The sequence below is a fragment of the Astatotilapia calliptera genome, chromosome 18 (assembly GCF_900246225.1).
Source record: "Astatotilapia calliptera chromosome 18, fAstCal1.2, whole genome shotgun sequence".
NCBI classification, from domain to species: Eukaryota; Metazoa; Chordata; class Actinopteri; order Cichliformes; family Cichlidae; genus Astatotilapia; species Astatotilapia calliptera.
The window spans coordinates 32655632-32671672 of record NC_039319.1 but is presented as its reverse complement, the minus strand read 5'-3'; the positions used below and the strand labels follow the sequence as shown (position 1 = coordinate 32671672).

The 16041-nt window shown below is 39.3% G+C and overlaps 1 protein-coding gene across 1 annotated transcript; it reads right to left on the bottom strand.

Moving 5' to 3' along the window:
- Positions 1–1418: 1418 nt before the first annotated feature.
- dpydb (dihydropyrimidine dehydrogenase b) lies at positions 1419–15948 on the bottom strand. Its single transcript, XM_026149082.1, has 25 exons — positions 14606–15948; positions 11123–11233; positions 10921–11003; positions 10226–10313; positions 9408–9569; positions 9089–9285; positions 8735–8816; positions 8530–8617; positions 8208–8315; positions 7786–7955; positions 7483–7693; positions 6806–6990; positions 6040–6255; positions 5465–5629; positions 5088–5156; positions 4908–4991; positions 4656–4776; positions 4416–4535; positions 4202–4344; positions 4048–4102; positions 3825–3946; positions 3212–3361; positions 2443–2505; positions 2152–2229; positions 1419–2058 (listed from the first exon to the last, which is right to left on the bottom strand). Exons 1-25 carry the CDS (start codon positions 14633–14635, stop codon positions 1894–1896), a joined length of 3066 nt encoding a protein of 1021 aa, XP_026004867.1. The 5' UTR covers positions 14636–15948; the 3' UTR covers positions 1419–1893.
- Between the last annotated feature and the right edge of the window lie 93 nt (positions 15949–16041).

The following is a 16041-nucleotide window of genomic DNA, read 5'->3' as shown; positions in this document are numbered from 1 at the left end:
AATCCCTGCGTAGGATAAAACATCAAATCATGAGCAAATAATTTAATTTCACAGACACACTGCCACTTGCACACGGAACAACCCAGTCCTGCAGAAGTCTACAACATGCTTGTGAGAGTGTCTGCTTGGTGAGCACTGCAGCAGACTCCAGCTCTAACAGGCAGCTATGCTCTTAATGCTGAATTCCGGTGGTAAATTGGTGTAATTTTTGACAATGATATGAATATATGCCCCTGTGCACCTGCAAAAAGGCCCAGCACTGACCAGGTGTCAGAGGTGAGCATCGCCTTCACATCATAATCAGTCAGATCCTTTACAGTGGAATGGATAGGGATATAAATTACAGAAATGACTATGTCTGTTTGTGAAGCTACTTGTGGATCATATTGTACTGTGTTCTCTTGACAGACATAGCTCCTACTTGAACGTTTGTTTTGTCTTCCTGAACAGACAGACACAAGCATATATTAGGGATGTCTTTTTTAAAACAAACAAACAAACAAACAAACAAACATCAGAACTAATAAATCTGCTATATATGGGATGATTTCTGAAAAATTACCAGAGCACAGCAGGATGATGAGGCGAACTGTTTGTTTTGGGGGGGTTTTTTGTTAAAAAGTAAAGCTGAAAGAAAAAGAGTGTGCTAGCAGGACATAGTGAAAAATAGTCAATTTCAGCTTCTAGGGTGAGATGAATTTCCCACGGACCACCAGAGTGGCAAGGTCAAAGACTCATAAAAAAACATTTAAATGTGCAGATTTATAGCGAAGAACAAGCGCTTTTCTAAAATATCTAAAATGTATTTTATACAACCCCAGTTTCATGAAGTGAATGAAATCTTTTAAATGAATATTGTTCTTAGTCTAGTTAACGATCATGTTAAAATATTTTTTAAGGGTGATAAGGGACTAATATTAGTAAGAGAACAAAGCACATTTCCTAGTGCAAAAAAGAGGAAATCTAAAAAAAAAAAAAAGTGTTTCCCAAAATAGTGATTTTTAGCTTCTTGAATTGATGAGGAAAAGGTGACAATGTTTTTCCTGAATTTAATGCTACATTTTAAAAAGAAACTAACCAAATACTCAAGGGAAATATTTTCAAACCATTTCAAAGGTTGTTTCAAAATGTTTCAGCAACAAAAAGCTTCCAGCCTAACTAAACTCAGCCACGGAATTCTTACCGTTCACAGAAATTAGAGGTAAAGTGTCTACTAACCTCAAACTTAGTATAATCTAACCAGCCCAGAATGTATGTTGTTTACATGCACTAGTGCAACTTTCATGAATATATATGAATATATAGGAACAATAATATTACCTAATATCAAAAACACAACAAAGCTGTACTTAAATATTTGAATAGATATAATGTATGTATTAGGATGATAAAATAACTTGACACAAAGTAATGGTTGCTTTTATTTTTAACATTTCACAACATTTTCCTGATAACACATGTATAACAGAATATTTTTATGTTGGTTAATTTTTTTACACAATCTCACAAATTTGTATAAAAATGTGCTCCATCTTACAGATATTTTCTGTATATCCAAAAATCCAGACATTTGAAATCACAGAACTTATTTGGGGAGCATTTCATTTGACTTGAATTAATTTGACATTCTGTAAATGCCTTTTTAACATTGAAATGATTTTCTACAAGAGAATAAAAACAAAGTCAGATTCAGATTTACCAACTAAATCAGAGTGGAATTATTGACATACACTTACTATATATACACTATACAATTATTGTGATGTTATCTGCCTCTCTGCTCAGTGGTGCCACTGGAGCTGGGCTTTCAAACTAAGATTATACTTCACACAAATTAATTTACTGTATAAGACAATCCAGTTGGATGTCTTTGTTTTATTATTATCCTCGCCTTTAGCAGACAGGACTAATAGGTACACCTCTGTTGGGTTTGTAGGCTGTTTTCCTTTTGACCATCTTGATGCAGTCTATGATGGGACAGACACTGAGGCACAAAGTGCAGCCAGTGCAGCTGTCAGTCACGGATGGAAGATGAGTTTCAGGGTCGAATGTTATAGCCTTGAAATAAGAGTCACATTATGGGACTGAAGCAGATACATCTCTTGAAAAACAAGAAAGTGATGACTGTCTGGATATAGTAGAAAAACATACCTGGTATCCAGAGTCATTGCAGGTCATGTAACATTTCCCACAGTTGATACACATCTCTTCATCTATAAGAGCCTGGACCTGAGAGCACAGGGAAAGGCCATTGTTGTTGTTGTGATTTTGATAAATGATATTTTACTGCTATCTGTGATCATGAGAAGAAAACCTGATTTAGAAAATAAAAAGTGATTACACATGTGGTGCAATGTCCTTTTGTTCATTTATCTTTTCCTATAAATCACTACAATGGTCAGAATATTACCTGGTTAGAGTGAATGAATGAGAACTGTGTACCTGCTCCATGTTGTTAAGTTCCTGGTATGCTCCAATGTGGCGCAGTGCTCTGGCTATCACGTCCTATAACACAACCCGTCACCACACACATACATAAAAACACATTTATGGTTAAAAACCAAATGCAGTGTCAGGGGCCGGGTCTGTGAGCCAGCCTTTCATTTGGCTTTTGATCTCTTTTGTTGTATTTTGAAGATAATGTTAAGTTCTAGGTTCATTATTTAGTTGCCTCAAGTTTAATCTAGTTATGTTTCACTTACGTCTTCTGGTTAGTCTCATGTATTTCTTGTCTGTGATTTCAGGTTGTCAAGTTTGTATTGTCATGTTTGCATCTCATGTTTCCTGTTTTATTTTGAAGAGGTCTTGTGTTTCTATGTTCATTGTGTTTCATTTTACTCTTCCACTGTGAAGTCGTTATGCTCATTTGTGTCAGCTGTTTCCCCATGCGTTTCCCTGCCTGAGTGTCTGTTACCTTACCTTGTTTCATGGAAACAAGGTAAGGTAATGCTCCCCAAATAAGTTCTGTTATGAACTCATGCCAGGTTTCTATGTTCCAGGGTTTTGTTATGTTTAGCTCACCCGGTTTAGATCATGATTTAGTTCTGCTCTTTGCTTTATAAGTCCAGGCTTATTCTTCAGTTAATATTAAGTTTTGTTATTTTGCGTGTCTACACTTGGGTCCACCTTCTTCACTCCTTACAGTCTCAGCCCGACTGTGACATATAGCTTTATTGAACTCAACGTGCAGCATGTATGTATGCGTATGGACCTTGACTGGAGGAACAGGCTTCTGGGGCACGTTGATCCGGCTGACGTTGGATTCCACCACATTGGTTTCACCAGCATCTCGGAGTCGTTTCTTGCATGCAGCAATGGCTTCCGTCTTCTCCTGAAGGTATGGACCAAAGCTAGGGAGACTCTAAACACATGCACATTGACCAATAAGAGGTGACAAATGGTTATTAGACAAATAACCATTTAATGTGAAAAAGAACAGGCATCTTCTTTTGATTCAAGGTTTTAAATGTTAGGATGTAATAAAAATAATCTGGTCTCTAGCATCTTTTAAAATTGGTTTAATACAACCTAAGGAAAATAACAACACATTACCCAGGTTCAGTACTTATTTAACAAAATTTTAACTGGGAGCAGAAGCAAAACTAATTGCACTCTTACTGCTTCCTCAGGAATTAAGAGAGTAAGTACCAGTGTGGCAATGATAATAAGATGCAGCTGGTTAACTCATTGTCATCAGCAAACGAGAGTACCTCTACTAGCAGCTAGCAGATGGTTTTGGCAGTTTGCTGGCCTGAAGCATTCAGGTGTGGGTTGATATAAGGCCAAGAAAGACCAAAAAGTTACTATAACTGTTGTAGTTGTACCTTTCCAACCAGGCTTTCGAGTCTGGGAACTGGTTTTCCCTTCTGATGGCTCGCTGTTGGAGGTGACTGACCATCCCAGTCCTTTAGCTCTAGGCTCTTTAGGTACAGCAAGGCCTTCAGACCTAAACATGTGTAATGTCACAATAATACAAAAGTAAATATTTTGAAGCTCTAAAAATGTAAATGAATGCCTGTTAAGCTCAGCCAAAAAGCAGTTGCGTACCCACACAGTAATCCTCAATCAATGTGAAGTCCTGGTTCTGAACTGCACTACACACCTGTGGTATCCCGACAGAATGAGAAAGCTGATCTAAGTGACTGGTCTGTGATCAACTTTTATTCAATGGCAAAACCTGTTACAGTAAATTGGTTATCACCTGTAACAGGGAAGCCCCAGCATGAAGAAACTGTAGTCCGCTCTCTGCTGAGTCAATACCCCCGGTGGCCAGAATAGGAAAACCTGGAATTGCTCTGGCGATGGCTGACACTGCTCTGAGAGTAATGGGCCTGATGGCATTACCTGAACACACCATTAATGTGATAAATAAGTTTATTCAGCACTGCGCTATACTTCACCGTGTGTGCACTTACCAGAGATCCCTCCGTATGTGGTGCGTTTTTCCAAACCAACACTTGGCCAGGGAGCGCCATCAGCTTTGAGTCCCATTAAACCTGAGACCGTGTTGGTGGCTGTGACTCCATCCGCTCCACCTATAACACAGCACAACATTTACAGACTTGTTAACAGGCATCTGCTAATCATTCGCTACATTGTGGATTAGTACTGAGCAATGTAAAATGATACTGAATGAAAAGGTGAAGTGTGGTTACCTTCATGGGCTGCCTTGGCAATGTCAACAATATTTGTAACATTTGGTGTCAGTTTAGCAAAGAATGGAATGGAAATGGCCTCACGCACCCAGCGACAGATGTTCCTTACCAGCACTGGGTCCTGATGACACAACAAATGAATAAATGGTTACACCTTTACACTTAATTGTTCTTACATCCATTTCCTCCCTTGTATATTTGGGTGTGTTTTTTTTTTTTTTTTTTTTTTTTTTGGGGGGGGTGTGCGCGTACCTGTCCACAGGCCAGTCCCATGCCTCTCTCTCCCATCCCATGAGGACAAGAGAGGTTCAGCTCCAAAGCATCTGCTCCCGACTCCTAAACACATACATTCGTTATTTTTACAATTAAATCATCATTAGACTACATATTCTGTAAAAATGTTTGATTATAGTGGTATATTGTTTTTATCACCTCAGCCATCTTGGCTAGCTCTGTCCAGTCTTCCTCGTTGTAACCACACATTATACTAGAAATCACCACCTGATGGACACAGAGGGATTTTTTTTTTTCGATTTTAAACATCACACATTTTAGACTTATTTTAGAACTTTGTACTTCAAACTTGGGTGAATTTTGGTACAGTGGTGCAAATGGACACTGCTAGAGAACACGCACTAAAGACATGAAATGTCTGGTAAAGCACATGTGATGGAATGAAGCTCATGGAAAAAATCAAAGAAATATGTAATATGGTACAGAAACAATCCAGAAAAGTAAATGTATATTAATTATTTAACGCAACAACACGCTTATCACCAAGGAAATGTATGATGTAATATCAAACTTACGTTGTTGGGGAAGTCTTTTTTCAGCTCAGCAACCGACTGACACCAGTAGGCTGCTGTCTTCTCGCTGATGAGCTCAATGTTGAGGAAGGAGCCCAGACCAGGCCCATAAAGAGGGCCTGATGTTGTACCACGCACAATTCGAGGAGATACATTGGTCACCAGATCCTAAAGACACAGATTTATAGAGCCCATTCATGAGGTTAACTTCTTTTTTTGGGGTCCTTAAAGTGAAACTTGCTAGACACAACAAAGCTTTTGTGTTTTTCTTTCTGAAGCTTTTACTTGTGTTCATCTGGTAAAGAATCCTAAACAAATCCCTTTTTTTTTTTTTCGTTTTTTTTGTATGCTCACAATTTCCTGAGGAATAAATCTGAGGTTACATAATAAATTGGTATGGGAAAAATATAAAAATGCAAAAACAGCAAAGGTCAGCAAGGAGGAAATATTGATATGTTACAATGATTTACTGTAAGGTATCGTAAAATACATGTTCGGGTGAATAAATCTCTTTAATGCCTGCAAGTATAGTCGTTCTAGTGACTGGTGGTTTGGTACATTGTTTGCATGTGTGGTACCTTATCCAGTCCAAATGTCTTAGTCAGAGCGAAGCCCCATCCTTGTTCAAAAGCTCTTCTGATCATGGCTGTGCTAGTGGTAGGAGGAGCAGAGGCCAGGCCGAACGGATTTGGAAATTTTATTCCACAAACTTCAATGCTGATGTCCACCTGGTCTATAGCACTGTAGAACAATGGCAACTTTGGAACTGGGTCTACTGTTTGTCCATGAAGAAACTATACAAGTAAAAGAGAAGGGATAAATATTTTTGGTAACATTATTGGTATGATATTTTGTGTATTATGTATGAGGTACAAAAATTGTACATGGACACTAAACAAACCATTAATAGGCACAAGTTCAGTAAGGAAGATCTGCAGTCATTCATATGCTTGCTTTCCTAGATGTTCACTATAACCTTCCCATGCTATCAAACTCAGTGCTGTCATCATTATACTAGCCCAGTCACCTTTTTGATTGGATCAAAGAAGGCAAAGCCTCCATTCTGACTGGTTTAAAATCTGTGCTTTTCCATCGGATTCTCATTCATGCAACCAACCACCTCTCCATCTCGCCCCATCCAAGCTTCCATCTCAATCTTCAACACCATCAGTGCCTATGTTTTGGGGTTTCCTGTTCTAAATCCTATCGCTACTGGGATTCTTTTCTGTGATAACAGGTCATTGGAGTCCAATTCATTTTTCCATCTTGGTAAATCTTGTTCGGTTCTTCCAAATGATCTCTCCTTATCGAACTCATTGGTGTTTAGAGTCTTAGCAGACTTACCTGTATGTATCTGTGAATATGCCACGAGGCTTGTTTGCCATCATTCACTGACTCCACTGTGGTGTTTGCCAAACCAGCAACGTCTCCTCCAGCAAAAACCCAGGGCTCACTGGTCTGCATGGTGCCTGTGTTCACCTCTGGGGTACCCCAGCGACTCAGCTTCACAGGCGTCATGGCCTCAGTCACTACAAGCACCCAGCATATCAGTCAGTTTCATGCTCTGCCTCAGTCTAAACATCACCTGCAAACTTTCAAACCATTACAGATTTAATTTTGTTATGTTGTTTTGGGCTGCTGGTAGTCCAGGTCTTTTTAACTGATGATTTTCAGAGAAATGTGTTTTTGTGTGTCAAGCCTCTGAACATTGACCAAACATTAAAAGGTTCCTTACTCAAAAGATGAACTAGTGTTGTCTACACCTAACAGAGAACAACGTTTTTGTACTGTATTTAAATTACAGGTTTTGCACCTATTTCCCATGTTAAGAAACTGGGAGTTGGTCAAGAGACTTGCTCAGTAATGTATATTTGAAAAAAAAAAAAAAGTAAAATTAAAAAAGACAAACCAGCACTCGGAAACCAAAGTTTTACAATTACATCTGGATTTGTCATTACTTCTTCTAGTTAAAGGTGAAGCAAAAAGTTGGGTAATGTGTTGCGCAGCTGATTACTCATTACCTTGTGGCTCATTCAACAGGGATCCAAAAGCACTGATTATGTAATCAGCCTTCAGTCTGACAATTTGCTCCTCGTCTTCAACCCAGTCACCTTCCTCAGTCTGCTCAGTGCGACAGAACTGTAACCCAGCAACATGCCCATTCTTCATAATGACCTCACGGGGAGACAGAAAAGGAAGGAACTCACACTGCTCCTCTTTAGCCAACTCCATCTGAGAGGAAAAAACGTCATACATATCAGTACACTCATCTGGTGATCTGTCTGTATACTGCGTCAGTTGATCCATCTGCCTCTCATCAGCACCTCCTCAGGAACAGCTCTAATGTTGGTGAATCCCCTCCTGAAGCAGACATACACTCTTTTGGCTCCACACCGAAGGGCTGAGGTGGCACAGTCAAATGCAGTGTCACCGGCCCCCAAAACTATCACCACTCCCTTTAGTTCTGGCAGAGAGGAGCGACACTGACACATACCTAGGCAAAGCGACAGAGAGCCCAAAATGTAAAAAACCATGTCACCAGCAAAAGTACTGTATGATTGAATGAGTATGTGCGGATACACTAACACATGAAAAGTTACGGGCTGATCAAAGGCTGTGAAGTGATGCTATTGTCGTATGTTTGGGATCGTGACTTCATATAAATAATGTGTATATTGTGACTTTGTTACTGCACATGTGAACTATAATCCTGTGGACTGGTAGAGGAACAAAAATTAAGTGGTACCTTTCTTGCTGGCAGAGGCCACCATGGGCAGAAAGTCCTTAGAAGTGAAGAATCCTTGATCCACAGTTAAACCCTTGAAGATTTCAGCTCTGTTGGCCTGTGGGAGACCTGGTGTCACACACACATTCACAGACACATGCAAACAGGACTTGATGAGGACTTAAAATGCATGCAGAAAAACAAATTTGATGGTTGATGTAATTCAGCAGTTTATTATAACTTTTTACAAATGTGCATAATATCCAGACACATCCAGATTCCAGATGAATTTACAGGGAACTAAACTGGAATCTATTCATAATGGTTGTCAAGTGAAACTCACCAATCCCTATGAAGACAGCCTTAAATCCATCTTCCTTCAGGGACTTCAGAGTCATTCCATTAACACCCAAGCCCTTCTCACACACCACCTGTAGACGCCACAGAAACAAAATGTCTTAACTGAACTGTTGACTCATGTAAAGAGATTCGACTAATATAATGGATGCTACAAGTACTATTTTGAAAATACGTGCCACATTTCATACCTTCACTCCCAGGTCCTTCATCAGGTTTATTTCAAACTGGACGACCTCATATGGAAGCCGGAATTGAGGGATTTCTGACGTGCTGCATAGAAGAACATATCTCTTTGAATGATTTTTGTCTCCCCAATGCTATCATGTTGGTATTGTGTCTTTCAACTGTCCTCGTGCCAGCTTCTCTCTCTAATTTGCAGACATATTAAAAAAGGTTTACCCATGTCTCAATGTGCAATTCTAAAATTCTTTTTAAAAAGACTGAACCTTTACTTCCCAAGTAACTAACAATACAATATAAAACAGCTTGAGGGAAATGAACACTGTCATATAATATTTTATATAATAATAATGTTAAGATACCTCAGCCCTCCTGTGTACTTCTGTTTTTCAAATATTGTGATATTATCATATCCCAGACGGGCCAGGAAAGAGGCACAACTAATTGATGCTGGGCCACAGCCAATCAGAGCTATAGGGGTGTGGTAAGACTCTGGCAGCTCATTGAATGGTGGGAGTTCGGGGTTTCTTTTCTGAGGGATGCCCATTTTACTAAACACCTGTAAAGAAACATACACAAATGCACATGCCAAGAATAGTCTTTAATACACTACTTTTACATCATGGCTGATGTTAAATCAATATAATTGATTAGAAATGTGTTTTCTGAAAACTGTCGTACCTCAATAGCAAACTGCTGTAACCCTCCAATGTTAATGGGTCCTTCTTCAGAAGCATACAGGTTGCAGCCCCCTACACACAGCTCCGATGTGGGACAAACCATTCCGCAGGTCAAACCCAGAGGGTTGTCAGATAGAATGGCACGCGCTGCCCCATAGTAGTTCTGTTACACAAATACACACACTTGACATCAGAGTACTGCTATCTGGTATTACTTTGAATATCTGAAGACATAAGGCTATGTGAAGACAGGATCGGGGACCCAGAATGCAGACTCTCATATGGACCTTAACTCAAAAACACAGCTTTATTATCGAACTTATGAAATACAAAACCAAACTGGAAACTAAACACACAGGCAGAACACACAGCCAGGAATGAGGGAGATGCAGACAATATATACACACGAGGGAATCAGGACAAAGAGGAATAACCTGGCGAAGACAGCTGGACATAATCTAACTGACGAGACAGAGGACAAAACTGCACATGCTACACACAGGGCAGGAGACTATCAAAGTAAAAAAGGAAGTACGAGAACATACACACACTGACTGACTAAATACAGGGAAAAGAGGGAGTGAGAGAAACAGAGGCACGACTGGGGAACAGGCGAATAAGTGTGGAGACAGAGATAAGACAACATAAACTAGACAAGAAACCAAGATGACTTAGGAATACAAATAAGTAAGAGTAACCAAACAAAGAACAGAATCTCAACCTCAGACTATAAAATAAACCAAAACTAAAAGTCCAAAACAGGAAACGCTGGGTACAAGACTCGGGATCATGACAGAAAGAGTGCAGAGTGGATTCTACCTTATTGGAGATACTCGTAATGAATGACTTGATGTCCAGATTAGTTGGGCAGCTCTTCTGACAGGGAGCATCAGCACATTTTAGACATCTAAACACAAATTTTTCATTTGTTTCTGCAGCTTAACCAAGTAAGATTTCTAAAAAATAAAAATTGCATGCAAACAGTTTGGAGGATTTTTGTTATTTTAGACAAAAAACACAGTTTGTAGTGCTGTAATGTCTAATATTATAATGGATACATTTAAGCTAATACTTTTCATGTACAGTGTCTTAGTTTAATGTGCCAGTACGTCACTATCACGATTTCGTCTCATAAATAAAATTTACATTTTGTTCATTTTGTACATTTTGTCATGATGGTGTAGCTAACTGAAAAAATAAAGAAAGTCCTGGAAAAAAAAACTTTCTTTTGACATGGATTATTATTATATTGTGTGTACAAATGTCATGGCTATTCAATTAACAGTTGGATTCATCCAACTGCACTGCTGCCCTTTTTCTCTAATGGTGATAAAAAAAAAAGTACATGTGTGGAACTGGCCTGACAATGATGAGAATACTCTTCTTTAGCCTGCATTTGTTGTGACCATCTGAAATTTGGTATCTTTTTTAACATAAGTTGAATGTAAATCATATTTGTGACATATGCTATATTAAAAACAAATAACTAAAGTAGCCTCTTCATTAATCTTCACCTGAGAGCTTCTCGTAGTGCTCCTCGCTCGCTCAGTGTTGTATGCTTGATGTCGTCAAAGTTGTTTTCTAACTTCACACAAGACTGGAAAAAAGAGTGAAGAAGATGAATGATGTTCCAAGCATTAAATTATGCAAATGCTCTAATTTGACTAAAGATACTCTTTTAATTGAAGCTACGTCTTGTTTGTGTATTTTTCTTACACCGCAGTTCCTTTCAGGGTTCCTCTTCCAGTGTTTCTTTTCTTTCTTCTTACTGGCTGTGGATATGATCTGAGCATGATGCTTCACCCTTGGATTCAGAGCTAGGATGCTCTGAAAAGAAAAAGACACCGGATTGGATTCTTAGACTGCACGTCCTAATAAACATGAGTAGAATCTTCTTTTATTTTCCAGAGACTTTGTTTTAGCATTTCAAGTGGCTCCACAGTATAGTGGTTCACATTTTTGCTTTACATATAAAGGAATGATCCAGGAAAAGCATCCAGTGTGTTTGTTTTTATAAAGTGGTATGGTTGCAGAGGGAACTAGATAATTATATTCAGAGAAGTCTTATGCCACAACCCCAAATTCCAAAAAAATTGGGGCACAAACCCATCCATATTTTCTTCACAATAAAACATATTTCTAACCTTTTATTATTTCATGAAATATATTTTCTCATATTTAATAATAATAATCCATCCATTTTCTTCTGCTTATATGGGGTCAGGTTGCTGGGACAGCAGCCTAAGCAGAGAAGCCCAGTCTGTAGCAAACTACCTAATCTAGCTTTTCCAGGTAGCACAGAGGCTTCCTAGGCCAGCTGAGAGATAAACCTCTACCGAGTGTCCTGGATCTGCCCCAGGGCCTCCTCTTGGTTGGACATGCCCAGAACACCTCACCCACAAGGCATCCTTGTCAGATGCCCAGACCACCTCAAAGGCTCCTTTATACAATTATAATTATTATCATAATTAAGTTAACAAAAGACAACAAAGGCAACAAAAGACTGGAAAAGTAAGTGGTCTTAGAAAGAAACAGCTGGAAAAATACTTTGCAACTAACTAGGATAACTGGTCAAAGGTCAGCAATATGATTGAATATAAAAAGAGCATCTTAAACAGGCACAGTTTCTCCACAGAGAGTGTTTTATTTTCTGAGCTATTTCCCCTCAGTCTGGCTTCCTCTTATTCCTTGTCAGTCTCTATTTTCTTGTAAATGGTAATAGCCCTTTCCTACTCTCTCGGAGTACTCAAAGCACTCTATACAACATGCCACATTCACCCATTCTCACAAGCACTTTATCTATACTTAGTGCTATCTAACTACATTCACACACATTCTCTGATGGACGCATCAGAGAGCAACTTGGGGTTAGTACCTTACCCAAGGATACTTGACATGCAGACTGGAGGAGCCAAGAATCAAACCACCAAACTTCCGATCAGTAGGTGACCTGCTCTACCTCCTGAGCTACAGCCACCCTTGTGTTTCCTCATTCCAGGTTCCTGTTGTTATAGTTTGCAATTCCCTTTTAGACATTAAGTTTTGTTTGCTGGACTTTTTACAGCCTAATAAAATGGCTTACTTTCTTCTGAGTCCTACCTGCTTCTGTGTCTGCATTTTGGGTCCTCAACTTCACACTGCACAGTCTGCATATTATGCAGACCGTAACAACATTATTTTTCTTGACAGCACATTTGCTGAGATTTGCCGACAAGAACATTGAAACTGTGGAACATTCTAGGAGGTCTGGCTGTTTTCATGGTCGGGGTCAAGATGATAAGATAATGGTGAGGTGCCAGGTCGATGCACTGAGCCAATGTCACGTGTTGCATTCATATATAACAGTAGAAATCGAGAAATTAAGCTTGTCGCACACTGACACCTTGTTACATGGGGGAATACTGAATAGTATTTTATTCATGTAAATTCTGCCATTAAAGAATATTATCACTGAATGTATTAATCCAACCTGACCTTGACTATTTGAACATTAGTGGCTAATGATCTATTGAACTGGTCTTAGCATATCAACGCCATCATTAGTTTCCAAAAATATGGGACATTTTATAAAATTTTGATTTAAAAAAATCAGTTCATTGTAGTCTATACTTGATTGGAAGTACAGTGATAACACATCAAATCATTCAAAAATGTAATAATTTAATAATTTATTTGATTTTAAAATCAAACAATTTGGAGAGGGCTTTGCATTAGACTAACTAAAAGTATCGGAGCACTAGGTGCGGTGACTCCCAAACTAGGCGAGTGGCTCCAGGAGATCCCGGGAACAACATCAGAGATCTCTGTCCAGAAGAGTGCAGTCCTAGGAACAGCTAAGATACTGCGCAGGACCCTCAAGCTCCCAGGCCTCTGGTAGAGGACCCGAGCTTGAAGGATTGACCGCCCACAGGGGCGAGTCGGGAATTTTTTTCTTTTTTATAGATAGATAGATAGATAGATACACACATACATACATATGCACACTGACATCTCCACTTTGACCCTGTGTCAGTTATCTATAGGTTGTACAATCAAACACATGGCTTGTTACATAATACCAGGCGATCATGTTCAGACTGCATCGTGTGGCATTTTACCCACTAAATCCTCACCGTTGCAACACGTTACAGTGATTAGCCAATGTATAGGTCTGTCGTATATCTCTGATAACTCTACTGGTCTCTACTTGGTGCACCCAAGAGGACTTTTAAAAGAGTAAAAATCAGGTGACTCAGTAGATTCCTTTAAAAAGCATTTAGACACCCATGTTCTCAGGCACTTTGACAGTGCCTTTTTCCCCCCTATTTATCTGTTTTGTGTTTGTAGAAGCGGTTTTATTTCATTAAAAAACATTTTTATTTTATAAGACATTTTATTTTCATGTCACTTTGACATGTATTATTCTGCCACAAGGCAGAGAACACATCAGTGTGCGACATGCAGAAACTGTGGGTGGCTCAGTGAAGCCAATTTCTAAATTAGTAAGATGTGTTTTTACTTTGTCCCAAAAACTCTGGATACTTTCATTTCTATTTCCGTATCATCTAAATCACACCAGGGCACTTCTCACACTAAAGTCAATACTTTACATTAGTAAAAAGAGTAACCCAATGAATCTCCATCGTGTGACTTTGCGGTCAGGCTTGCTTCTTATAGAAAGAAACGTCTCACCCTGTGGGCAGCCGAATGTTGAATTATACACAGGCCTTTTCTAAAGACACACACAGTAAGGGAAGTACTGTTTGTGCTGAGAAACTGATGGACTCAAAGGATATGCAGTGCCCTGTGCATGGCGGAAGTCCATTTGAAAACTGTGATATGCCTGCAAGTCTGATGAAACTGTATATGAACAGATGATTGTGACTGACTTACTATTATTCCAGGATCACAGCTGTATGTATAGTTTCAATTTTTTCTTGTGAAATGGTCATAATTAGAGGCCAGTCATGTGCAAATTAGCCTGCTGTTAAGCTTCTAGATTAGTGGAGAATAATCTTTAAATCCCCATCTGTACTCATAAAAATTCTATGGACACAATTAGAATGACTTTATTTTACTATGGCATGGAAAACATTTTATTATCATTTGTTATCCACACAACACCTGTATATGTGTTGCTAGAGAATGCTATACATTGCATTTTCCACTTATATATCATATGAGAATATCCCGCTATAACATATAACACAGCAAATTTACCTCAATGTCTGGAAGATCTTTACTCAACATGGTGCTTCAGCCCAGTTTCCGGAATAAAAGCTTTTAAAAGGTTGAAAATTATCCTCTGCAGATTGTGGTTGGTGTTGTGGTTTAGAGGTCCGAAGCACTGTCCGGGACTACTCTGCTCACAAGTGGAACTATATAAGCTTACGACCGCGTCACCCCTCTTAACAAAAATTTTAGACAGACAGTTTGAAGGCATCAAACGTCATACTTTCTCCTGCCAACCTGTTGATGAGGTGAACACACAGGCAGAGCTCTTATCACTCATATGAGGGTTAAAGTTCAGCTTACAAGCTCGGCTGCAGCTAGCAGATTCTGGGTTCACTGCACCCGAGTTTGTAAGCTAGACAGTGACCACGGCAAAGTTCAAACTCCACCTCTAAGAGGGGAGTGGACCTCTGCATATTTTCCCTCTTCTATCTGGTAAACAATTCTGTGTTAACCCTTTTTTGTCTCAAGGACTCTGTTCTTTTCTTCTACTTTGCGGGCGCTTCCTTCTCCATACAGAGGAGAGATCAGCTATTCAAGACAGCCAGAACTTGACTGATCAAGCAACTAGATATCAGCAAGTTCTCCTGTAGCAATATAACTGATTCTTCCTTCATAGTCTCTACTGGTTTAGATGTAACACAGCTTAGCGCCATCTTCTGACAGTAAGGAACATGATTGTCATGTGGTTGGTTGGTTAATAGACTTACATTAGTTTATGTTAGCTAACTAGTGACAGAATCGATAACGAGAGAAAAATAAGGACACTAAAACTAAAGATCACTTTAAGGGGATCACATTTGTGCTGCCCCTGGCCGCAACACCGAGTTTCATGTTAAGAAACAGAGGATATACTGTCCACTTTCACTGTCTGTCTCTTTTGAGTACTGTGTGGAGGAGAGCCACCACAGCGGCAAGCTGGACTCCAACACTTACAGAAGATGGCGCTAAACATGTTTCACTTATTTCTTAAATCCAGCTTAACAGACAGTGTTACATCTATTTCAGTTTTTGAGAGCAGGCCTCAATGGTGTAAATTAGCCTTTATACATCTAGCGCTTTATGTGCTCTTTGACACAGCCAAGGACACTAACCACAGGCTGTGATTTCACGTGGCAAACTCAACCTCCTTATTGAAGAGGAATTCTGCTCATTTCTGGTGCTATATACATAGCTTTTATTCCAAATTAATTATTATTATTTAATTTCAAATGCACAGTGGAGCTAAACAGGAAAGCTAGGAGAAGGAACACGGGGGAGGCAGTAAAAACCTGGGCATATGGAATAACAGAGCATGTGTCACCTGTTCATACCCAGTGAGCTAAACCAGTCCCCCCCCCCCCCCCCAGATTTTTATTTTTGTACTAATAGAGTGTATGTGTACAATTCAGAGTTCAAAACGATCCTTTGTCTTATACTGGGCC